Source organism: Sphaeramia orbicularis, chromosome 17, assembly GCF_902148855.1.
Source record: "Sphaeramia orbicularis chromosome 17, fSphaOr1.1, whole genome shotgun sequence".
NCBI lineage: Eukaryota > Metazoa > Chordata > Actinopteri > Kurtiformes > Apogonidae > Sphaeramia > Sphaeramia orbicularis.
Window position 1 is genome coordinate 1,615,429 of NC_043973.1, and position 25,246 is coordinate 1,640,674.

General features: G+C 39.3%; 1 protein-coding gene across 2 annotated transcripts in view; it reads right to left on the reverse strand.

Moving 5' to 3' along the window:
• Positions 1-6,549: 6,549 nt before the first annotated feature.
• The window catches only part of LOC115437781 (zinc finger E-box-binding homeobox 1-like), a 149,789-nt gene continuing 131,092 nt past the window's right edge, over positions 6,550-25,246 (reverse strand). For both annotated transcript variants that reach the window (XM_030161122.1, XM_030161123.1), the window contains exons 6-8: positions 18,786-20,599; positions 11,864-12,041; positions 6,550-7,411 (exon numbers count right to left, since the gene is read on the reverse strand). In XM_030161122.1, coding sequence (XP_030016982.1) covers positions 6,687-7,411; positions 11,864-12,041; positions 18,786-20,599 — 2,717 coding nt within the window. In that variant the 3' untranslated portion in view covers positions 6,550-6,686. The remainder of the gene's footprint in view (positions 7,412-11,863; positions 12,042-18,785; positions 20,600-25,246) is intronic.

A 25,246-nucleotide genomic window follows, 5' to 3' on the forward strand; every position in this document is an offset into this window, starting at 1 on the left:
CATGAAAATACAAGAGAACAGCTGGAGAAGAACTGACCACTGGGGTGACCACTGGGGTGACCACTGGAGTGACCACTGTGCATGAAAGGGTTAAAACTCATCATCAGAACGTGATCTACTGTGTGAAAAATACGGAAAAAAAACACTTTTAATGCCACTAATACCATTTTCTCACATTTTAACAACTCTAATACTAGTTGTTACTCAATTCATGGAGATAATATGCAAAAAAAAAAACAAAAAAAAAAAAATTGTTTAAGGAATCTGTTAATTACGGTCTAATAGCCGAATAATTAGCAGCTGATTTCCACTCAAACATGTTACTGCAGATGAGGTTTATCTAGAACAGGGATCTGCCAGCTTTACAATCAAAAGAGTCGTTTTTGACTCAAAAAAGAAGAAAAAATGTGACTGGAGCCATAAAAACATATTTAAACACATGCACATTTTACCATGAGGGGGCTGTTCTTCTGTAGCCCATTTGTGATTAGTTTATTATTTAAGTATTTAACTTCCACTACAATAACGCAGTGTTTGGTGCATTTATGAAATTATACGACTACATTAGAGAAAACATTCAAGATTTGTACAATTTTCTAATGATATACACAATTTCCAAACAAAACTGCATTGTGTAATAGATAAAAAGCTGGACTTTCATGTATGTGGTCTGACTTTTCAACAGCCAAACCACTAACAAATGCAAACGGAGTATCTTGTATTAAATTTGGCACAAAATAATGTAGTATAATACAATATGCTGTCAAAAATTTATTTTTTTCCTGTGTATAGCCTGCACATTTTTGCAGATGAACATTGTTTGAATTGATTTCGGCCTATAATAATGTTAAAAAGTAATAGTTCATTCAGTTCATTTCCAAATGCTCCTTATGTTTTTTAACAAGGGGACCAGAGAGAGAAACTAAAGAGCCACATTCGGCCCAGGAGCCACGGGTTGTACACCCCTGATCTAGAACAACAAAGTTACAGCACCGGTCTGAATGTCAGTGTTTGGGATGATGCAGAAGTGTCCACTGTGTCGGCTGATCTGGAACTAACACAACAAAACCCATGAATAAATAGAACAGCTGCAGTATAACTGTCCACTGTAGTGACCACTGTGCATGAAAGGGTTAAACCTGGTCGTGAATCTTTGGTTTGAACTGGACACCAAACAGTTAACGTCATCCAAGTCATTCTGGACGTTTTACAGCCAATCCAAAAATTATCTGTAAGTTTATTTATCACTAAAAACACAACGTTCACTAAAATTTGTGGTGGTTCCAATACTTTAAAAAGGCCGAAAAAAAAAAAAAAAAAAGAACACTCTAATTGGACTGGAAGTTTGGTTCCAACGCTACTGACTGAGCACCGTTCAGAGCAAAAACGAACAAACATTAGTAACAGGAGTCTGGTGGAAGGAACACAGGGACATAAACACTGGCTACATGTGACACCAACATATGAGAACACTGTTCAATGGCACTTTTAACAGCACACAGGTCTTGCATAAGGCTGGAGGCATTGGGGTGGAGCAGGAAACAGGCCCGTTCCGTCACGTATGACTTCATTTCTACGCTAAAAATAACACTGACCGACGACTAACGCTGACCAAAAGGAGAAGCTGTGGAAGTGAAGAGCGCTTGTGTTTTCAACCTCGGCTACGACGCTCACGTGCGGAGTCGTCGCCGCCTCCGGACTCCGACCGTTCAGGCGTCATCATAGAGCGACGCACAAATGAGTCTGAACACCCACCGGTGGAGTTCGCATTCTGGTTCCCCGAAAAAAAAGTGAACCCCCACCGCCAACGTTAGCTTAAAAGACTGTTTTAGGTAAACATGCTCCAAAAGCACATCAGCGCTGGCAGGTATCTGCTGCAAATACAGATGGTGTTCAGCGGTGGCAGCGGGCCATGTGTGTCTGCTGTTTACAAAGACCAGACCACCCCCACCTCTGAACTACAACTGAAGTCAAGTGACTAAATATGAACCAAATTTAGCTTGCTAGTGGTTAGCATGTTAGCTGTTTAGTAGCAAAAAGCAGACACAGATTAGAGCAGGGCTGTCAAACTCATGTTAGTTCAGATCCACATCCAGCCTCGTCTGATCTAAAGTGGGCCGGACCAGGAAAATAACATAAACAACAGGATAAGAACTCAGAAATGATGTCAGCTCCAAAGATTTTTCAATGTTTGAGTGAAACAAGTCAAATTCTGTAATGAAAATGTTGACATCCATGAACTGTACTTGAACACATATGAACAAATTGAAAGTTCTTAAGAAAAATAAGTGAAATTTTAACAATATTACGCCTTAGTTTATCATTTACACATGTGCCTCAGCTTACAGAACACAGTGGATCTACAAATACACAAAACATTTAGTAAGAGGCAGAATATTGGTACAATTCCACAGACTTCTATTAAGACATTTCAGGTTGTTTACAGTTTTTGTAAAAGGCTACGATGAAGCCAATAATGTAATAACGGCCGATAACGTAATAAAAGTCCTGAACTGATAACGCAATAGATTTTGGCCAGTAATATTATAACTTATTATGTTGACTCAGTTATTACATTTGCAAAGAATTCTTTTTTTGTACCAGGCCAATAACATAATAACCAGCCAATAACTTATAATCCTGGTGTTTCTGTTCTAACAGGTCTGGGATCCAAAACAAATAGGACTAATGTCAGGATAGAGTTTGATATTATGGGAAAAATAGCATTAATATTGATGTTTTTATGCTGTAGACATGTGTCCACATATTTATGTCCATATAGTTTAGAAATATCAATATTTTCTTACAGTTTAATGTTAGATTTTTCTTCCTCAGTCAGATGTGATGACAGTAGATGGTTAAATGAGGAAGAAAATTATTATTTACAGTCAGAGCAGGAAAAATATGATAGACATTTAGAGGAAGAACATTTAAAATCAGAGTCATGGATAAAAAAAAAAAAAACTACATTAATGTTGAGAGAAATAAAGTCCAAACCATCTGAGTCATTTTAGAAACAAAGAGAACAATTTAAACCAAACTAACAAATGCACTGATATGTATCCCATCATATAAAACTATATTCTGACATTAGTCATTATTAGTTCCTTTTCCATTGATCCTCAAACTGCGTGAATAAAACTTACCCATAAAAATTTGCCTAATGGAAAAAAACAACAATTTTGTCAAAACTCTCGTTTTTCGATGAAAAGGTTTTGCTCTTGGTTTATCACACAAAACTGCAACAGAAAAAGATATAAGTTATAACATTATCGGCCAAAAGTTATTATGTTATCGGTTCAGGACTTTTATTATGTTACTGGCCTATTACATTTTAAAAATGGCAAATGTATTATGTTATCAGCTATTATTACATTATTGGCTTCAACAGTCTAGTCTGTAAAGGAAGGCATTTTTGTGTGATTTAAATTTTTTATAAATACTAGGTGAAAAAAGTAGCAGTTGTCATTATTTCTAGGTTATTATGATAGTATTTAACTGGTCTGACCCACTTTAGATTGAACTGACCTAAAATGATTTGAACAGCCTTGATTGTTCATATCTTCAGTGTTTTTTTACATTTCACTCCTTCACCCCAGGGGCCAGACTGGACCCTCTGCAGGGCCGGTTTTGGCCCCCGGACCACATGTTTGACACCTGTGGATTAGTGGGAAAACTTTAAAACAGTTTAAAAGTATCTGTGTTACAGTTTGAGGATATAAGATATGAGACCCTTTGGTTCTTCATGATGGAACTTCTTTTCTACTAGGTGACTGAACTATTAGTGCGTTTCCAGTCTGGTGATGACCAGAACGGTGGAAAAAAATAAGTGGGATGAGCATCAGGTTTCTGATAATTTGAAACAGTTCCAGGGTGGGCGTGTCTACACCAGCTCAGGTGTTTCTGTGGCAGACAGAGTAAATGAACCAACGGGTGTTTACCTGAGCCCAGACAGGACGACAACACCGACATTAAAGAACATCAGGAAAAACAAATATTCATCCACTCACCAATTCATCTACACATTCCTTTTTTTTAAGGAAAGTGTTGCATTTAATGTTCGGTGCTTAATGTTAGCTGATGAATACTCAGACAAATCTGTGCCTTTTCTGAGACTAATCTGATATTGTATAGTTTAGACCACAGGTGTTAAACATGCGGCCCAGGGGCCAAATCCAGCCCACCAAAGGGTCCAGTCCGGCCCTGGGATGAATATGTGAAATGCAAAAATTACACTGAAGATATTAACAATCCTTTTAGTTCAGGTTCCACATTCAGACCAATTCAAACTCAAGTGGGCAGGAGCAGTAAAATACAATTATAATAATCTATAAATACTCACAACTCTAAATTTGTCTCTTTGTAAATGTAAATATTTTCATGCATTTACACTAAAATAAAGTATAATTTCACAAAAAATGTGAATAACCTGAACAAATATGAACAACCTGAAATGTCTTAAGTTTTTTGTTTTTTTTTAAATTTTAACAATATTCTGTCTGTTATTAAATGTTTTGTGTGTTTGTAGATCCACTGTGATCTGTAAGTTATAATGTACATGTGAAAATGATAAACTGAAGCAGAATATTGTTAAAATTACACTTATTTTTTCAGTTTGTTCATGTTATTCACATTGTTTGAAAGGATAGTTTGTAGATGTAAACATTTTCATTGTTTAATTTGACTCACTCTAAAACAGGGCTGTCAAACTCATTTTAGTTCAGTTCTACATTCAGCTAAATTTAATCTGCAGTGGGCCGGACCAGTAAAAGAATAACAGAATAATATAGAAATAATGTCAACTCTGAACTTTTATCTGTGTTTTTCAGTGAAAAAAGTAAAATTACATTGTGAAAATGTTTACATCTACAAACTATCCTTTCAAAAGATGTGAATAACATAAACAAACTGAAAAAATAAGTGTAATTCTAACAATATTCTGCTTCAGTTTGTCATTTTCATGTGTTCATTATAACTTACAGATCACAGTGTATCTACAAACACACAAAACATTTAATAACAGACAGAATATTGTTAAAATTTTATGTACTTCTCTTAAAACACAGGTGACAAACATGTGGCCCGGGGGCCAAATCCGGCCCACCAAAGGGTCCAGCCTGGCCCTGGGATGAATTTGTGAAATACAAAAATTACACTGAAGAAATTAATCCTTTTAGTTCAGGTTCCACATTAAGAACAATTCAATCTCAAATGGGCAGGACCAGTCAAATATGATCATAATAACATAGAAATAATGACAACTCCAAATTTTTCTCTTTGTAAATGTAAATATTTTCATGTATTTACAGTAAAATAAAGTATAATTTCACAAAAAATGTGAAGAACCTGAAATGTCATAAGTACATGCAATTTTAACAATATTCTTCCTGATATTAAATGTTTTGTGTATTTATTGATTCACTGTGATCTGTAAATTATAATGAACACGTGTAAATGACAAACTGAAGCAGAATATTGTTAAAATTACACTCATTTTTTCAGTTTGTTCATGTTATTCACATTGTTTGAAAGGACAGTTTGTAGATGTAAACATTTTCATTGTTAAATCTGACTCACTCTAAAACAGAGAAAATTTTGGAGTTGACATTAATATATTATTATGTTATTATTTTACTGGTTCGGCCCATTTCAGGTCAAATTTAGCTGAATGTGGAACTGAACTGAGTTTGACAGCCCTGGTTTAGACTGTGACGGACGTAACGTACGCCTCATAAACCACAATACTGGGTTCACGAATGCATGAGTGTCATTGACGTTGGCCGTGGAAATCATGTAAAATAATCCAAAGGCCAAAGGGGAAATCATGTTGGTTTTCAAAGGAACCAGGAGATGCTAATGTCAGACTACACCTTCAAAAATAAAAAACAAACAAAAAAACCCCACCATCTCTGCAGCGCTCTATTAGGTTTCAAAACACAAGTGTCATATGCTGGCTTTGAGGTTGTGACTCTACCTTCCCTGATTGGACAAATTTGGTTATGGCGTACAGAAGCCACGTTCTCATCCCCGATTCCCCGTCCCGCCCACGACCCCCCCCCACCCCCCCACCCCAAGAATACTTTGTTTTCCTTAAGGCTAACAGTCAAACTGAAAACAAAAGTAATGCTAGCTAGCAAAGACTAACATAACACTAACACGAAACAACATCTGGCTAGCTAGTATATAACACTGACGGGCATACGATGCATGAGGCATGTATCCATAGGTAAACCAGGAATACTGTAGTGCAGAGGTTTTTGTTCGTAGAACTCAATAAAATACTGATTTTAGGAAACTTCATTGGCAATAAAAAGGTATAGAAATCTGTCTCATCTTTACAGGTTAAAATGTTTTAAACAAGAACAAGATTAGTAACACTGACAAAATAAAAGCAGACGAACGCTAAAACAACCTGGGATGTTTTCAGTAACAAGTCGAACAAGTTGAAGGGTGAGTTCTGCTTTAAAATCTGTACTTCTATAAACAATTTAACACTGATATTTCATTTCCACAAGAAGAAAAAAAAAAAGTCACTGGGGTTTTTTTTTCTCTTTCTTTTTTTTCCAAGTTCAGGCACACCTGGGTTTTTGTACACAGTAGTGGACCGATAAGATCAGGCAACCGCCGCCACGTGGGCTGATGGCCACATGCGGTTTTGTCTTAACTTACTCGTAGAAATCCTTCCTCTATTTGGCGTTTTCCATCTCTTCCTGTGAGGGTGGGGCGCCCTCCGACCCCTCCCTGATGCTTTTGTCCGTATTTGCTTCACAGTCTCGCGCCTCCTCTGGATCCGCCCCTCCCCCTCCCTCCTTTTCCTCGCCCCCCTCCTCCATCTCGTCGTCCTCGGGGTCTACATGATCATCCCCGAGCTCGATCTCCAACACCTCGCACACCGTGTCATCCTCCGCCTGCCCTCTCGTCATCATCATCTCCTCCTCCGCCACCTCTTCCTCCTCCTCCTCCTCCTCTTCATCGTCGTCGTCGTCATCAAAATTCCCCTCGTATATCTCGCATTCTCCGTCGTCCACCTGGACCACCCGGATGTCGTCCATGCACATGGCCTCGTCGTCCTCCTCGTCCTCGCTCTCCCTCTCGTCCGAGTCCAGCTGGGAGGGCGGCGTGGTGGTCCGGCTGTCCGACTGCGGTCCGGCGCCGGGGCTGCCGAGGAGGTCCGACTGGGCCCTGCCGCGGGGCTCGGAGGCGGAGCCGGGGCCCGAGCTCAGCCCGTCCTTCTTGCAGTAGGAGTAGCGGTGGTTCATGTGCTGCGAGTACGAGCCCGAGTGGGAGAAACGCTTGCCGCATTTGTCGCACTGGTACGGCTTCTCTCCGGAGTGCAGCCTGGAGTGTTCGATCAGGTGGTGTTTGTGTTTGAAGGCCTTCTTACAGACGCTGCATTCATGGGGACGCTTTCCTGCAGAGAAAGCACACAGGTTACCCAATCCAATCTAATGTTATTTGTAAAGCATTTTAAAACAACCGCAGCGGACCAAAGGGCTGTACAGAAGAATAACTGAAACCAAAACAGAAGAATAAAATGCAGAAGAGATTTGAAGACACAGAAACTGTACAAAAAAGAAAAAAGTGCCGTACAGAAGAATACATAAAACCCAAATAACAGAATAAAATACAAGAATAGTTTAAAAAGCCATACAATTAAAAACAACAAAATAAGTACATAAGTAAAACAGATAAAAAGTTGAGGCTGAAACATGTTCTGGAGCCAGATCTCACTCAACTTTCACAAATACAGTTTAGTTACTAACACACTTTTAGGTCCTGTCACAACTGTACAGAAGACATTTTTAGACATGTCAGTGTCTAGGACTCCGATGACTGGATTGGATTTATTCTGTACTCTGCTGGAGAGCAGAACTGATTTAATTTATGATAACTTAATGTTGTTCAAAAAGAAAACAAGTTTCAGCAACTACATATGTATTTTTGAGCCATTTCTGTCCTCCCTGCAGTATTCTCTACATAAAACACAGCAGACATACATGTGTTTTCAGACCAGGGTTTCATAAGTATAGAGGGAATGAGGGTACGACTGCATTCTTGTAAATTGTGATATTTTTCCACCTGTTTTTAAATTATGTCATTATTCTTGTAATATTATGGCTTTATTGTCGGAATATGACGGCTTTAATCTCATAAACGAATAACATTTTTGTTGAATTATGAGGTTTTTTTATAACTACGACTTTATTCTCATAACATTGTGATTCTTTTAGTATTCAACTTTATTCTCATAAAATTACAGGTTTTATATCAATATTTTATGACTTTATTCTCATAGTGACCAGTGTTTTTCTTTTCTTCTGTGGTCCTAATACTCCGTCGTAGCTTTATTCTCCAGTTCCTCCGTATTTGTAAAACTAGGTTGTCCTCAGTTTCAGTTAGTTTACTAATCATGTAGGAGCACAAGGCTCACAATCACAAAATGAAGACAAAAACCAGGAAAGATCTGATCATGAAACCAAGAGCTGCACTAAGAAGGACCGTTAGCCAAAACAATAGGTCATTTCAGGTCTGATTGGACCCAAAAATACAGCATCAATGAATGTTAGCTGACACCAAACAGGATCCACAGATCTAGGTTTGGTTTCCTGGATTTGTGGATCCATCTCCTCTTTTCTTTGTCTTTCGGAGTCTGTAAAACGACAGCTCCCACTGCTTTAAGAACCTGAAAATACAATCAATCTCACAACAGCTCTGCCCCATTCTTTATTCAATATTGTTCTTCAGTTTAGACAGGATTGAAGCCAACGCTGTCACTCATCTCCCTCTTTCTGACACTCAGTGGGTGACTTCCGCTAGTGGTGACGTCACGTGCAGACCCTCCATTTACAGTTTTATTCAGCCTTTAGCGTTGACTATGGGATGCATTCACTAGATTATCATTTTACACAATGGCACAACATTTACCTCCGTCATGTTTTGACTTTTTCTGAACCTAGACCAGACCGACTGAATCCACCTGTCTTCTGTCTGGACTCATCAGACCATGTGACCTTTATCCATTAAACAGTCTGTTCTTTATGCTTCTGTCAAACTGATGGATGTTTCAAAAATGAGAAGCTCCTCACTGCATCCACTACAGACCCTGTTACAGCTGAAACATATTAAATCACTGCAGTAATTAGCTAATACAGGGGGGGGGTCAAACACACGGCCCGACAAATGGTCCGATCCAGCCTGTGGGATAAATTTCAGAAGTGCAAAAATTACACTGAAAATATTAATAGTCAGTAGTGTTGAGGGGCCACATACAGCTCAATGTGATAATAGGTAAAATAATATAATAACCAATAAATCATGATATCTCCAAATGTTGTCCTTGGTTTAATGTGAATAAAGTCAAATTACATTATGAAAATATTTACATTTACAAATTCTGTCACAATAAGATGTGACTAACCTGAACAAATATGAGAAACCTGAAATTTTAGTGCAATTTTAACAACATTCTGCCTCTTACAAATGTTTCCTGCATGTCAAGGATTCAAGGATCTTTATTGTAATGCCAGAGCACGTTTACACATGAGATGGCACGACGTTTGGTAGTGGAGATCCCAGATTTAGCCCAATAAAATCTATATATCAATATGAGAAACATGAAAAAGACTTTTGTATATGCATTTGTAGATCCACTGTGATCTGTAAATTGTGTTAATAATATTGGCTGTGACATAATATTGTTGAAATGGCACTTTTTTTTTTGCAGGGTGTACATGGTTGTTCAGGTTATTCACATTTTCATAAAGTACATTGAACTTTCACGCTAAAAAGAAAATTTTGGATGATTATTTGTAGGTTTTGATGTCTGTTATTTTACTGGTCTGACCCACTTCAGACCCCTTTGGGCTGAATGTGGAACCTGAACTAACATGAGTAGGACAGCCCTGGTCTAATGGAATGATCCTAGTTATTGGTGGAGACTTTTTGGACCAGGTTTGTGTTTTAGTCTTTAAGAGGTGGTGATTACACTGAAGCTCTAAACCAGGGGTCTCAAACATGCGTCCCGGGGCCAAACGCAGCCCCGCCAAAGGTTCCAATCCGGCCCCTGGGATGAATTTACAAAGTGTAAAAACTCCACAGTCCAGGCTGTGGAACTCATTTTAGTTCAGGTTCCACATACAGACCAATCTGATCTACAGTCAAATAATAACAGCAGAAGAACTGACATAAAAGAATGACTGCAGATTTTCTTCTTGGTTTGATGTGAAAAAAATATTACACTATGCCTGTAAATAATGACAACTTCAAATATTTGTCTTTGTTTTAGGTCAAAAAATAACATTAAATTATGAAAATATTAACATTTACAAACTCTCCTGTAACAATAAAATGTGAATAACCTGAACAAATATGAACAACCTGAAATGTTTGAAGAAAATTCAGCACAATTTGAACTCTTTTCTGCCTGTTACTCAGTGTTTAGTGTTTTTGTAGATCTGATCCATAATGCACATAGAGAAATGATAAGTTGAGGCAGAAGATTGTTACAATTGCACTTATTTTTCTTATGAAATGTCACTTTTTTCAGGTTATTCACATCTTTTTTGTTATAAAAGTAAGTATTTTCATAATGTAATGGGGGGGGGGGGTGTTTGCACTAAAACACAGACAAAAATTTGTAGTTGTCATTATTTATAGGTTATTCTGTTATTATTTTACTGGTTCAGTCCACTGCAGATCAAATCGGGCTGAAGGTGGCCCCTGAAAGAAAATGAGTTTGAGAGCCCTGATCTACACCAGCATAACATATGTTGTACTTCAAGTTGTTTTTCATGTAATAGACTGAGCCAACTCTCCAGCAGAGCAACAGAACAGGTGCATGTGAGTTGGTGACTATGGTATGTGTTTAGGTGGATGATGTCATTGCTGAACAAAGACTGCTCAGATAACTTCAGATGGATAAATAATAGCACATTCCAGCTGGAGGGAAAATATCAGAGGAACCTCATGTCTATAAAAACTGATGTCACACTGATACTACTGCTCACACAACCAGGTGTCAGGAAAAAAAAAAAATTATATATATTTTTTTACAGCCATTTTTTGTGCTTCAGTTAAAAATTCATGTTTACATTTAGATTTGATTTCTTATTGACAATCTATGTATATTATATAAATGTTGAGTAATAATAGCATCAGTCTTGACATCACTGCAGTTGCGATCCGTGCCGCTGGTACTTCGCAGAAGTAAAAGTGAAACTTAAGGCTCATTTCGCTTTTCTCTATCTCCTGAATCTTCGCACACTTTCATTTGAGTGGGCAGGATGTTTGTCTTGTTCTATTATATATTAGACTGATATAGAAAAAGTCTGGTGATGATTTTTTTGTATGAAATTTATGGTGTGGTGGCAAGGATTAGTGAAAACACTAGTAGTAGACACTCATGCTAGGTCTGGGAACCCCTAGTCTGGGGGGAGGAGCAGAGGATACCACGCTCTGCAGTGTTTTGAGTGTGATTGCAGTACCAGTTTTGTCCACAATCCTACATACAGCACCTTTAATTGTCCTCCTTGTAAAACCATAGCTGGACTGACTGTACATATCCTGACCAAGGAAAATCACATTCTCCCTTTGTGCAGTAGTCTACACCTGGATTTACTGCCTCCGTCCATTATAATATACATTATATAGACTAAATGTCCTCTAAAATTAACCTGGATTTGAAACATAGTATAGCAAACTATTACATGATCAAAAACAAGTTAATTTTAGCAAAAAAAAAAAAAAAGTCATTTTTGAATGTCTGGGGTCACCAGACATGTGTGACATTAAAATGGGGTCAGGAGCCTAAAAAGGTTGGAACCCCTGCCCTAGTGTGTGCTCAGCCTTTATCATGAATACATACCGGTGTGTTCATATTTGTGTCGGAGCAGGGAGCTGCCCTTCTGGAAGACCTTGGAGCACAGATCACACGGGTAGACGCCGTTTTCCAGCCGTCGCTTCTTCAGCGCAGCCCCGTCCGAGTCGTTCTGTTCCTCGGCGGCGGAGGCGCCGTCGGAGCTGCTCTCCTGCTTCTTCTCCAACTGTGAACGGAACGTCAGCATGTCAGAACTACAGCTGCAGCTACTGATTATTTTTGTAATCCATTAATCTATCCATTACGTTGTTCGATAGTGATTATTTGAATAGATGGAAAAAAATAGTAAAAATGTGAAACAGATGTGTGAAAATGAAAAACAAGACGAACCAGATGAAACAACAACCACAAAATATAAAAGTAAAAGGACATAGAAAAGTCTGGTTTAGACCAGCTCTATATGTAAAGTGTTATGAGATAACTTTTGTTATGATTTGGCGCTATATAAATAAAAGTTGATTGATTGATTAAAAAAATATCTATATAGAAATAACAACAGTATAAAAGTATATATAAAAATATAGATAACAACTGACTAACTTATACCAACTGAATATGGAACTAACATCCAACTGAAACAAACACACACTCAGATTTAGAATGTTTGTGCTAAAGCTTTAAAGTTTAAAGCAGTAAGTGATGGTTTTAATGGAGAAAAGTCAACATATAGACATATTTTCTGCCTTTTTTTCCATCGTCTTCTCTGTTTGTGTTGATCCTGGCGTCATGTGCGTCACAATAAGCGTCCGTGTGAAACACAACAGTGGAACCAATGTTTAACAGCAGAGAAATGAAGGAAATGACGCTTCAGTTCAGGAAAACTGTAATGGAATACTTTCTTTTTTTCCTAAATCAATTTGGCAAATTCAGCTCCAGTCAGAACACAACACAGGTCATTTCTGTGACTCAGTTCTCCACAGTCAACATCAGAAATGTTAACACACAGGTGTAACAGATATCATGTGTCTTCTGGCCCAAAAAAATTCCAGATATTTCAGTCATACAGACAGATACTGTTAGGTACAGTGTTTGGATGAAGTTAAGGCTCTTCAAACATTAAATCAAACCTATTTAACTTCATTCTAAGGTTTTTTATTGTTGTTGTTGTTGTACCTTGTTTTGATTTACTAACAAAGTTCTGCTCCGTCTTGGTCTTTCTCGGTGGTTTTATCATAACAGAATAATTCAGTCATTTAAATATATTGTTACACCTCCACAGAGTACCTTACTTATTTGGGGTTAAAAGCTTAGACCTCTACCAAATATAGCACTGAAGTATCATCACTAACTCCTCAAAACTGATGATCTCACCTCATTCTAACTGTGATGTGGAAATTAAAGGAGTAATATTTTTCTTTTTTAAATGTTCTTCTTCCTTTTCCCACATTTCCCTGTGGTCTCCATAAACTGTAAATGCTCTGCTTGGCTCTGAATTCTTCATTCATTCAACTCCACAGGTCCATCTTCAACCCTATTTCTGATTAATGACACCAGAAAGGTGGTTTGGAGCGCTGGCCCTTTAAATGCACAGGAGACACTTCAGGCCCCGCCCCCTCCAGGTTGGCTGTGCTGCTCTGTCCTGTTCAACCGACAACTGAACATTTGAGGTAATGCGCTCCAAGTTTGGACATATTTTCAGTCTGGACTACAACCGCTGATGACGACAAACAATTATGGAGAAATACTGAAGAAATGTTGGACTGAAGTCTGGACCTGATTTGAGCAAATGTGGAGACGGAACCAGTTAGAGACACAACTAATTAAGAAGGAATTCAAATGAAAGAAAACAAACAAAATAATGAAAAAATTGAACAAAACTGAACAGAAATCAACAAATAATGAAAAAAAGGAAACAAAACCGAATGAAAATCAAGCAAAAATAATGAAAAAAAAAAAAAAAAAAAAAAAAATCAACAAACCCCATATGTGCAAATGTCGTAACTAGTTATAGACAGAACTAATTAAACAGGAATTAAAACAGGTTGAAAAAAAAAACACTCAATTTTTACCAGAGTTAATATATAGATAGTTTTGAAGCAGCTGGAGGGTTCAAATTCAAACAGTATGAACTATTAGGGTCCAAACACAAATAAAAGAACCACAGACTAAGAACAGTGGATTTAGACAAATATGAGCCCTTTAAAATTAAATTCACTGAAGAACCAAAGAAGAAAAAAAACACCAAAAACAATCATATAGTTGCAGTTTCGTGACCACGTCAGACTCCTAGTCTTTGCAAAATCCTCTTTTCTGTGACTGTAACTCTGAACTGTGTGTTCGTGGTGCTGTGCATTGTGGGTAATTTCATGGAGCAGAGCCCTGGTTAATCAGTCACACCTGTTCTTCACCTGTTTGAACGCCTGCTGCGTAAACATCTGTGACACTAAAGGAAACCTTTGAGTAGGACCTTCTGATCAGACTGTGATACCAGTAGGCCAGGTGGCAGTGGAAGGATAAAGGTTTCAAAGAGAGCAGATCAAAAGTACTTAAAAGTAGACTTTAAACGAATATTTTAGTTGGCAGGATTGACTGTTTGCTGACCTGTAAATGACTGATCAGTTGGTAAAAAAGTAAACAGATGAGGTAAGAGTCAAAGCCATCTTCTTCCTCCTTACACACAGCTTTAAGTCTGCAGTTCTGGAAGAGCACGCAACTACCTTCATTTAGCAGAAACCAGTAAAATCAAATAGATTTACTAAGAAAAAGGAGTCTCGGTAGATTTTATTCTTTTCTTCGTGAGCCCATGACCAACGTCAGCACCCTCACATGGGACCAAGGTTATTATTGTTAACAAAAATTAACGAAATGACCAAAACTAGAATTGTAAAAAAATTTTCATTACCTGAAATAAATAAAAACTATAATTAAAAGAAAAAAAACATAACTAACTGAAACTGTATTGTGTGTTTACAAAACTAACTAAAACGTATAAAAAATATGGAAAAAAAATTCCCTTCATTTTCGTCTTTGTCAATGTCAGATTGATACGAAAGCAATTTATTTCGCTCTAGCAATTTTAGCTAGCAGCACCATACGACACTTTTTGGTCCGTCACTTGTGTTCACTTGTGGTTTCCAGTCGTCTTCTGGTCCCCACTCTACCTGGAAACATGGAGACTAAAGTTGGGAGAAAGCAGCAGAGTCCTGTCTGGGATTTATTTGAATACGACGACAGAAGAAGAGAAAAGAGACGACTGAACTACAACTAAACTAAAACTAAACATTTAGAAAAAAATGAAAACTAATAAAAACTATCAAACCTGCTCTAAAAATGAATTAAAATGAACTGAATTGGACAAAAAAAAACAGTCAAAACTAAATAAAACTAAACTATAATGAAAAATCCAAAACTATTGGAACCTTGCATGGGACACACTTCAATTTTGGTTACAAACAAGATTTCAACAGTAACATCTAAAAAATATTTATATGTTATAGTTGACACGTAGGGCTACATTTTTCATAATGGTGTCAAAGCGGTGGGGCTTGTCCCACATTGTCAATTTTAAGGTCAAAATATAAATCAAAAGGTCATCCACCTCAAACATACCCAAATGTACAAAAGAACGCCCTTTACAGAAGTACCTTTCTTTTTAAAATTGCAACAGTGTTTGCTGAGTTACAGCAATTTGGAATTAGGCTACCAAGGCTTTTTTTTTTTCACAAAAAAGTGAAAAAGTAAAATCACCATATCTTAAAAACTGTTGATTCGATGAAGTTAAAATGAGAAATTTTGGCTTTCCTGGCCATGAATCACCTATAACCTCCTCAGACCCAGCTATGGGTTTTCTGTCCACATTTATGGACAAGAGTTTCACAAGTTTATCCCAAAAAAAAAAAAAAAAAGAAAACTGTCCACCACAAAGGACATTCCATAAAAAATTTAAAAACTGCATCTGAAAAAAACTGTTGCATCAGGATGTTTCCTAATATGGGCACTGATTTAATAAAAAACAAAAAAAGCTGGTACTTTGCTGACATTTCCTGGGTCTCAGGAGGATATACAATACAATTTCATAAAAATCGGAGGGGGTGAGGTTTAAAAATGCCATTTAATTGGGTGATCTGAGATGGACTGAGCCGACATGTATAAGTGTGCCCTTGTGTCGGATGTGAACCCTAAGGCTGAGTCTGAGTAAAGCTTCCATTTGAGCCATGCTTCAACTGAAATAGTTCAGGCTGTGTTTCAGACACACTGACACAGGTATAGTGTGGGTGTGAGTGCATGCAGCATATCTGAACGGCTTTCTCTGCATTTTATTAATCATATTATGTCAATACATTCAACTTGAGATAATTACTGTACTTTCCAGACTATAAGCCGCTACTTTTTTCTCATTTTGAATCCTGCGGCTTATACAGCCATGCAGCTCGAGTATAGATTTATACAGGCTACCGGCCTCCAGGGGGCGCTTTAGCAGGACGTGCAAAAGTGAGACAGACAGGTGGAAGAGGTGAAGAAGAGGAGGAGTTTTAACAATCTAACTTTGAACAATCATTTTGCACGTCATGCACAAACTCTCATCATGGAAAACACACAAAGAAATGCATGTTTTGCAGATTTTAAGTTAAAAGCAATCGATGTGTCTGTAAAGAAGGAAATAGAGCCACAGCACAGAAGTGCCATTGAGCAACAACAGAGGAGAGACATAGAAGGAGTGTGACGGAGCCTTTCTGAGGATGTTCAGCTGAAGAACACTGAAGAAGACGACTGCAGTGGTTTAATGAGCAGAAGGAAGATGAAGAGACAGATCAGTGACTGTTCTGGGTTTATGAACCAGCCTGTTCCTGACGTTTACTGCCGTGTTCCAGACACTGTTTGGAAAAAAGCAGTTCAGGTATGGAAATAAATATTGAAATAATCTGTCCGTTTACCTTCTTTCTTTGTAAATATCACATGTTACATTGTGGACATCTGCGGCTTATATTCAGGTGCGACTTATAGCCTGGAAAGTACAGTAGGTTTATTTTTAAGCTTGTATAAGTGCTTTGAGTGTATCTGTATTATAAAAGCCAAGTGGCCTCTGTGTGTGTGTGTGTGTGTGTGTGTGTGTGGATTCACACTACCTCTGCACAGAGCTGACTGCTGCAGTTTGTCATACTTCTGTATTTTTGGTCAATGAACAGACTAGTGAAAACAGCAAGTTGATAGGATCAGTATTTTGGGAGATATTAGTAATTTTTCATACAATATCCTTACAATCACGTCACTATGGCCAGAATGCTTTGGCGGTGACTGCTGCACAAATACAAGTACAGCATGCACGAATACACAACAGCATAAAAACTACCACATCTAGAACAGAGTTAAAGTATAAATGAGCTGAAAATGTGAACAGTTAATATATACTGACATCTAATATTCAATGGGAAATAAATAATCAAACTGATCTCTCAGCAGCTGCCGATGTTAAAACCTGTTTGTTTGGTTTGTAAGATAGTGCTATAACATAGATTTTCAATCGGTGCAGCGGCTGAAATGGCTCTGAAGTGTCTGAGTGGATGTAGTCTTTGGGTGCCCACTATTTGAATACATTTGTGTATCGGACTGCTATTGAACTGTCCGCTAAAATAAACACATGGACCTAGGGATGGAACGATTATCCATGTAACGATAAACTGTGGTAAAATTCCTGAAGGTTAGTATTACCATTTAAATTCTAATTATCATGATAACCTTGTTTGATTACTGCACTTTGAAAACTCACGTTACTGCTCATTTCCTGAAGAAGCAGCTGTATGCCAGTTTACAAAGTTTGACCTCTGAAAACATTTTTGTTTTTTTTTTACGTAATACTCTGAGCTCTTAATGGCCCAGTTCTTCAGAGAACACCTCCTGTCCTAGCACTTTCAAACATTCCATTTGAAATGTTTTATGTTTATTCTCTTGTTTAACTTGGTAGTTTTATTTCACTGTTTTTAATTTTACAGCTGTTTTTATGTCTTCAATCTGTTCTTGTATTTTATTTTTCTTTTCTTTTTGGTTTTCCCCTGTAAGTCACTTCGAAAAAAGCGTCTGCCAAATGCATAAATGTAGATGTAATATAACTTGGTTAAATTATTTCAGTGTGTGTATAAGTACTTTTTGAACATTTTGAGCACAGTTTCAACAATATCGCAATAATGATAATGATAACGATTACCGGTGTAACAACAAACCTTGGTAAAATTGCCAATGGTTAGTATTACCATTAAAATTCTAATTATCATGATAACCATGTTTGATTACTGCACTTTTCCGTAGAAAACACCTTTGTAAAGATCTGCTTTTATGTCAAATATTTGAGTATAGTTTTAATTTATTACAATCTTAATTTTCTATACTTTTCTATACCTTTGCAAAGGTTCGTTAAGCAGCTTTGTGTTATTTATGAAATTATATACATTTTTCAAATTGGATTTTATATATTTTTGTTTTTTGTCCTTTTATGTTGATATAGTAGGTTAAAGTGAAAAAAATAACAGATGATATAGATGAAGTTGTGCTGAAAAACAAACAAACATACATGGGTACAGTAAACATTTGTTTATATACTATATAAAGGCAAAATCAAAAGTACTGAAAAACGGCCAAAATAGGCTCAGACCACTAAGGGTTAATATTTGAATGTTTCTGCAACAGAAGGAACATTGTGCCAATTATTTTATTTGGGATTTTTTTGTTGTTTTTGTTTTTTTTTGGTCTTTTTTCAAAATACAACTTGGTTAAATTATTTCAGTGTGTGTTAGTACTTTTTGAACATTTTGAGCACAATTTCAACAATACCGCGATAATAATGATAATAATGATAACCATGATGATTTTGGTCACATATAACCGTGATATGAAATTTTCATATGGTTCCATCCCTACGTGGACCCGTTTCCTGGTCGTCACTAGTTACTGTTTGGAGGAAATGCTCAGTACTGACCTTATGGCCATTGAGTACAACAGTCTTGGCTCCTGTGGCACTGCCGGCTGTAGTGGCGTAGGTGTAGGTGAGCTGAGGGATGAGGATGGTGCGTTTGGTGGTGCTGTTGATGGCGCTCAGGCAGCCCACGGTTCCCTGACCGGCGATGGCCACCAGGGTGGGCAGCTGCGCAGCCGTGACGATGTTGACGGGGGCTCCGGCGCTCTGAGGCGTGGTGACGTAGATGGTCCTGCCCTCCACCTGCTCCTTCCTCAGACAGGTGAGGTTCAGAGGCTGCTCCTGCTGTTTGGTGGGGGGTGGGGTTTTTTTGCTGGCCAACGCTGCTGCGATATGCTTGGGAAGGGACAGGTCCAGAGGCTCTGCTTGGGACACTTCAATGTCCTCTGGTTCACTTTTAATAATGACCAGGTCCCCGTTGAGACTTAGTGGCGGAGAAGTGCTCTGAGATTCTGAGGAGGCTTCGGCCGGAGCGTCCTGGTTGGCGCCTTCCTCCATCTCCTCAGGTTGAGTCGAGACAACTTCAGGGCTGGATTTTGTGGTTTCGGCCTGTTTGGAAACACTGTTGCAGAGCTTGCCGACATTCTTTCCAGAGTTCATCTTGGCAAACCACTTCTGAACCACATCCACCGGAATACTGACAGATTCGGAGATCTTTTTCAGCTCCTCCTCGCTGGGGTTGGCGTTGGAGGCGAAGTACGTCTTCAGGAGCGACAGGAGGTCGTCCACAGGTGGCTCTTCCAGAGTCACTCCTGCTTCGCTTAACAAAGCAGCAAATGACGGGTCCAGGGCCGCCGAGTCCACCGCCTCCCCATTGGCGGCTTTACGATGCTGGAGGAGGTGCAGCGCCTCCAGGTTGTCGGGACAGTCGTCGCAGAGTAAACAAGTACTGGCGCTATTGGCTTTTGGCATCTGGGCTAGTTTAGGCTCTGGAGTCGGACCTGTTTCTGCCGGTTTGGCTGCCGCCGGCTCCACGTCTGAGACAGGCACCGATTCTGGCTCGGCCTTGACGATGGTGAGGTCCACCTCTGTGGCCGAGGCTTCTTCTGGTTTGTTGGGAGTGGGGGTGGAGGCAGGGGTGGTAGCAGCAGCAGCAGCAGCGGGGACGACGGCAGGGGCGGGAGGAGGGTTGTTCTTGACGATAAGCGATGCGGGCTGGGTGGCGGCAGTGGTACCGGTGGCTGCGGGGCTGATGCTGTAGTTGATGATGATCTTTGTGGTGCCGTCGTGGTCCACAAAGGCTGGCAGGCTGATGATCTGCTGCTGGGGTTGCTGGACTACAATTCCCTGCTTCCCTTGTGCAACCACCCCATTGGCCGTCCCCAACACCTGCCTGAGCACGTTCCCATCCATGGCCACCTTCAGCACATTCTGCAGGTCATTCAGATTGATGCTGATGGGGGACATGAGGCCCACCGTGGGCACCACCATGGCTACGCCCTGGGGCAGGGTGGCGGCCTGGGCTACGACCGGCTGCGTCGATCCTCCGTTCACCACTCCGTTGGCGCTGGCTGACGTCGCCGGCGCCGCCATGGCCGCGGGCTTGCACTCGACTTCCACAGGTTCAGATTTGATCTGGGTGACGGGGAGCTGCTCCTGAAGCGGTTTGCTCTCAGGTTTCTCTTTTAGGATCATGCGTGCGGGAGCGATTACAACAGGTGCAGTCTGAGAAGAGGGCGCCGGGGATTTTATCGTTGCTCGAGTGACACCGTTGGGCGGTGCAGCCCCCACACACTTCTTACTGCTGATGTGGGAGCTGTACGAGCCTGAGTGGGAGAACCGCTTCTTGCAGTTGGAGCATTCATACGGTTTCTCACCTGAGAAGAAACAAAGAGAAAGAGCAACTACAGTGAACAAAGAAGCTTCAACATCAATCAATTATACTGTGTACGATGTAGTTAGTAAACCTCAGTATCAAACCTGTGTCTTCTCTGTATAATGCAGTAGAGATGGAACTTTTGGCTCTTTGAAGGGAGCCGTTCAATCAGGAGCCGTTCAAAAGACTGGCGCTTTTATGTTTTTTGCATTATTTTGAAACACCAATGTTTTAATGACTAAATAGGCTACATGTGATGATTGACATTACATTTTAAAGGTGTTTAATTGGCACTAGAGCCCGACCGATTAATCGGCTGGCCAATTAATCGGGCCAATTATAGTGTATCACCAATTAATCAACATCGGCCAATATGTAGCTGATGTAGCCAATATATTAACTTTTTTTTTGCTGCGCAGAGATTCTGTCGCTCGCTGCTCCTGTGTGTGTGCTTCCCGGAGAATAAGAGGAACTTTAAAGCGAGTTAGTTTTACTTTCACTCCTGCCCGCTATCACCCCCCCACACACAATCATGGAGCTACACCCCCTCCCCTGGCGAAAATCACGGACTGCTACCGCGTGCGCTGACAGCAGGCCTGGGTGTTAATAGTGTAGGGGAGACTGGGGACAGTTGTAACACGGATCAGTTGTAACTCTCGCTATTGCTCCAATCAGGAACCACTTAGGACTCACCTAACTCACTGTGCACATGCTCAGTTCAGTCCTTAGTCCACATAAGAAGTTGTAGTGCCGTGAGGCAGACACATCAAAATTTGTGAGTGAAAACATAATTGTGTGCTCAGTCATGTTTTTTGCTCTAATTATTTTTGTGATTGCACAGTTTGCATTTAAAAGTTGTGTCAATTATATTTGTGAGATAAAGATTTATGCAACTGTTAATCCACCTGTCCACAATTATCTAATATCAGATTATTATATCCTGTGTAGATCAGTGTTCTTATTTCATATATCGGCCAATATATCGGTTATCGGCCAATATCGGATATCGGCCGATATATTGGATATCGGCCGATATATTGGATATCGGCTTTTTTTAACCCCCAATATCAGTATCGGCCCCAAAAATCCCATATCGCTCGGGCTCTAATTGGCACAGCAGTAAATATTATCTTACTGTAAAAAAGAACAGTTAGTTCAAATGTGTGGGCTAAACCCATGACAGAGAGGTGACATTAGGCAAATGCTGGAATTTGACAAAAAACATCACGGCAATACTTTCACGGTCCGACTGAACAATACCTGACGGAGAAGGCGCTGATGCGACAGCTGAAGAAACCGACGACACACTTGCACAATCATTGTCACTTTCAACTGTAGAACTCATATCATCTGTGACTGTGACATTTCATCTGAGCTGTTCCACCAGTACAGTCGGTGCCGAGTTTTCAAATGGCGCTGCAAATTATTCGTTGATCCAGACTTGAAAGAGATACTTTTTTTGCAAATATTGCAAGTTGCATGTGCATCTTTTCTTTCTGAAAAGTGCATCCAAATCCTCCTCCTTTTTCTTTGGCTCATTACTCACAGGCGCTCACTCACTCACTCACTCTCAAACTTTTCTCCACCTCCTCCAGTCTTCCAGCTCCGCCTCCTCCAGTATGCTCACCTCACGCTTCAAACTGTTGTTTTTTGCTAACTTCTTGCCATGAGACATGCACAGTGTGCCAGCACTCTTTTTTTTTCTGCTGGAGCATTCTCCTCCTGCCCAATGCCCCCCCAGTGACGCTAAATTGACAGGCAATCCGACACTCCCTCCTTAAAAATTTTTTTAAAAATTAAAAAAAATTAACGGCTCTTTACAAAGACTCAGTTCCCATCGTTCATTTCAAAGAGCCGTTCAAAAGATTCGATTCGTTCCTGAACGTCACATCACTATAATGCAGTGTTTTTCAACCTTAGGGTCGGGACCCCACGTGGGGTCACCTGGAATTCAAATGGGGTCGCCTGAAATTTCTAGTAATTAATAAAAAAAAAAAAACAACTAAAAAAAACTTACTAATAACAAAATCTATGGTGAGTTGACAGAGACAATCCCATTCCATAAAAGACATGACAAACTGAAGCTGAAACTGCAGCACTGTGGTTCTGTTTCTGTGTCAAATGTTCATTGTGGTCAGTTTCAGATGCTGCAGCTCTTTCATAATTCTGTTTCAGTTCTTGTTTGTTCAGTATTAATTGTCCTTGTAAATCACAGCTGGACTGACTGTACATATCCTGTCCAAGGAAAATCACATTCTCCCTTTGTGCAGTAATCTACAGCTGGATTTACTGCCTCCGTCCACAATAATAGACATTATATAGACTAAATGTCCTCTAAAATTACTGAGTATTTGCAACATAGTATAGAAAACTATTACATGATCAAAAACAAATAATTTTAGCACAAAAAAATGTCTCTGTTTTGAAAGTTTGGGGGCGCCATAAATTTGTGATGTTAAATTGGGGTCACGAGCCAAAAAAGGTTGGGAACCACCGGTGTAATGTGTGATGATGTCAGTTATTTACAATGATCTGATCACTATTTAAATCTCTGTAAGGTTAGTCTTTAGTCGATCAGCTCCTATTAATACTAGTTTTTAATACTTCTCAGGAATGACTTTCCTCAGTTTTCCATTGAATTTAAACAGGCATTACAAATGACAGCAGCTTTGGTCCGTGGAAATACTCTGTTACATATTTATTCCTGTACAAATAAGCAATCAATAAATGAATACAGGATGAGTCTGTTCTATATTTATCCTCCAAACCTAAAGACAACACTGTTATGCCTCTGGAATGATACCTTAACTTTACCCAGCTGCCAATGCTGATCACACTTATTTACATTTTAAAAGAATTTTTTTTTTTCTTTAAAATGTATTTTTTCTAAGGCTGCATGATAACGCCGAACATTTTTAATTTCAGTCACACAGTCATCATTATCATCATTATTATAATTATTATAATTATTATTTCCTTTAACCTGAGGAAATCCTAGAGTTATGACATGTATTTTCCAAGACTGACATCTACTTTTAATTGCCCAGGGGCAACAGATGGAAACTTGCAGTTAAATCTGTTTTGAACAGATCTTTTCTCTTTAAGATGAACTAAACTAATGACCTATTTTTACTCCAGACCTGGAAAAAGCCTCAATTTTAATCACTTTCCTTTGAACGTATTCATTTATCAACATACACCGGTAAATAAAGCAGAACAGAGCACTGAAGGCCAGTCACTGTGGATCACTGTCCTACTGAAGGTCAGAGTCAGTGGAACATCTGGACAGAAAACACATCCCCTTACATCCAGTGTTGGTGTGTGTTCAGTCATTTGGTTAAATAACAGTTGGTCTGAAGGCGGCTGACTCCCACTCTTATTCTTCAGTGGTGTTAGAGTTTGAACTCTGTTGCTTGTTTTAAGTATTTATATGACAAATGTATGATGTGGTATTTGTAAGGTTTATATAGTGTCAACACCAAAGGGTTTGTATCTAGGCCTGGGTAGCATGGCCAATGTCCTTAATCGATTCGATTTTGATTCATAAGGTTCTGAATCGATTAATTGCGATTCAATTCAGTATTAGATTGATTCAGATTCCTTTAGTGATACCAAAGTACAATTTTGAGTTGTAACTTGATTATTTGACATCTGCAGCCATGCAACACAGAATCAATACTGATATTAGAAAGGAAATAAATCTGACATTTCATCAGTAAACAGATGAATCTGCTCTGAAATGATGAACAGACTCAAACATGTCCATGTTTCTCCAGTGGATCAGAACAGACTTCTTCTTCTTCATCTTTATTCTGTTTTATACCTGCTGTTTCCAGCCTTAAGGCTCATTACTGTCACCCTGGGGCATCGACACCAGTTTGGCCCCCCTGAAACAGACTCATGTTGGGCCCTTGGTACAACAAACTCACAGGAGGGGGAGGGTGGGCGGAGCTTCGTGATTTTCGGTTTACTATTCGTCTAACTCCACCCTCAGCCACAGGTGATCCAAGTTAATAGTTCTAGAATGACCAGTTTCTGCGAACCACCTCCACCAGCCAGTTCCTCCACATTGCAGGTTCGAGTTAGAGGCCTGGAGGACCTCCCACAGAGGGGTTTTCCCCACCCTTCCTCCCACTGAGGGGTTTTCCCCACCCTTCCTCCGCGTTCCTCCCACGCCAGAACTGTCGCAAGCACGACCAAGACTCCGTCTCCGCGAGGGGCTCGCGAGACGGAGCCGGCTGTGCTTCCGTGTCGGCGGTTTCCGGGTCATTTACTCGCAGTCCTGCTCTGAAAAATCGATCTCGTCCACCGTGAATCGATTATGCAAAACTAAAAAGAAATTGATCCAAAATCGACTAAATTGATTTTTTTTTACCCAACCCTATTTGTTTCCTGTCAACACTTCCACCCTTGGCTTCCCGTGTCTTTAAATTTCACTCTTGTTTTTATATTGAATGTTTTTGTCATGATTTTTAACTTCAATCAATGAAAAAATAATAATCCATAATACATCAGGGCAAAGTCAAGGGAAGATTAATATCTAGTCAAAAAATTTCAATTACAATAATCTATACCAAACTTATATTTTTGGGGTAGGTAATCACTTATATTTTCAGGAAAATGTATTTTTGAAATGAGAAAAAAATTG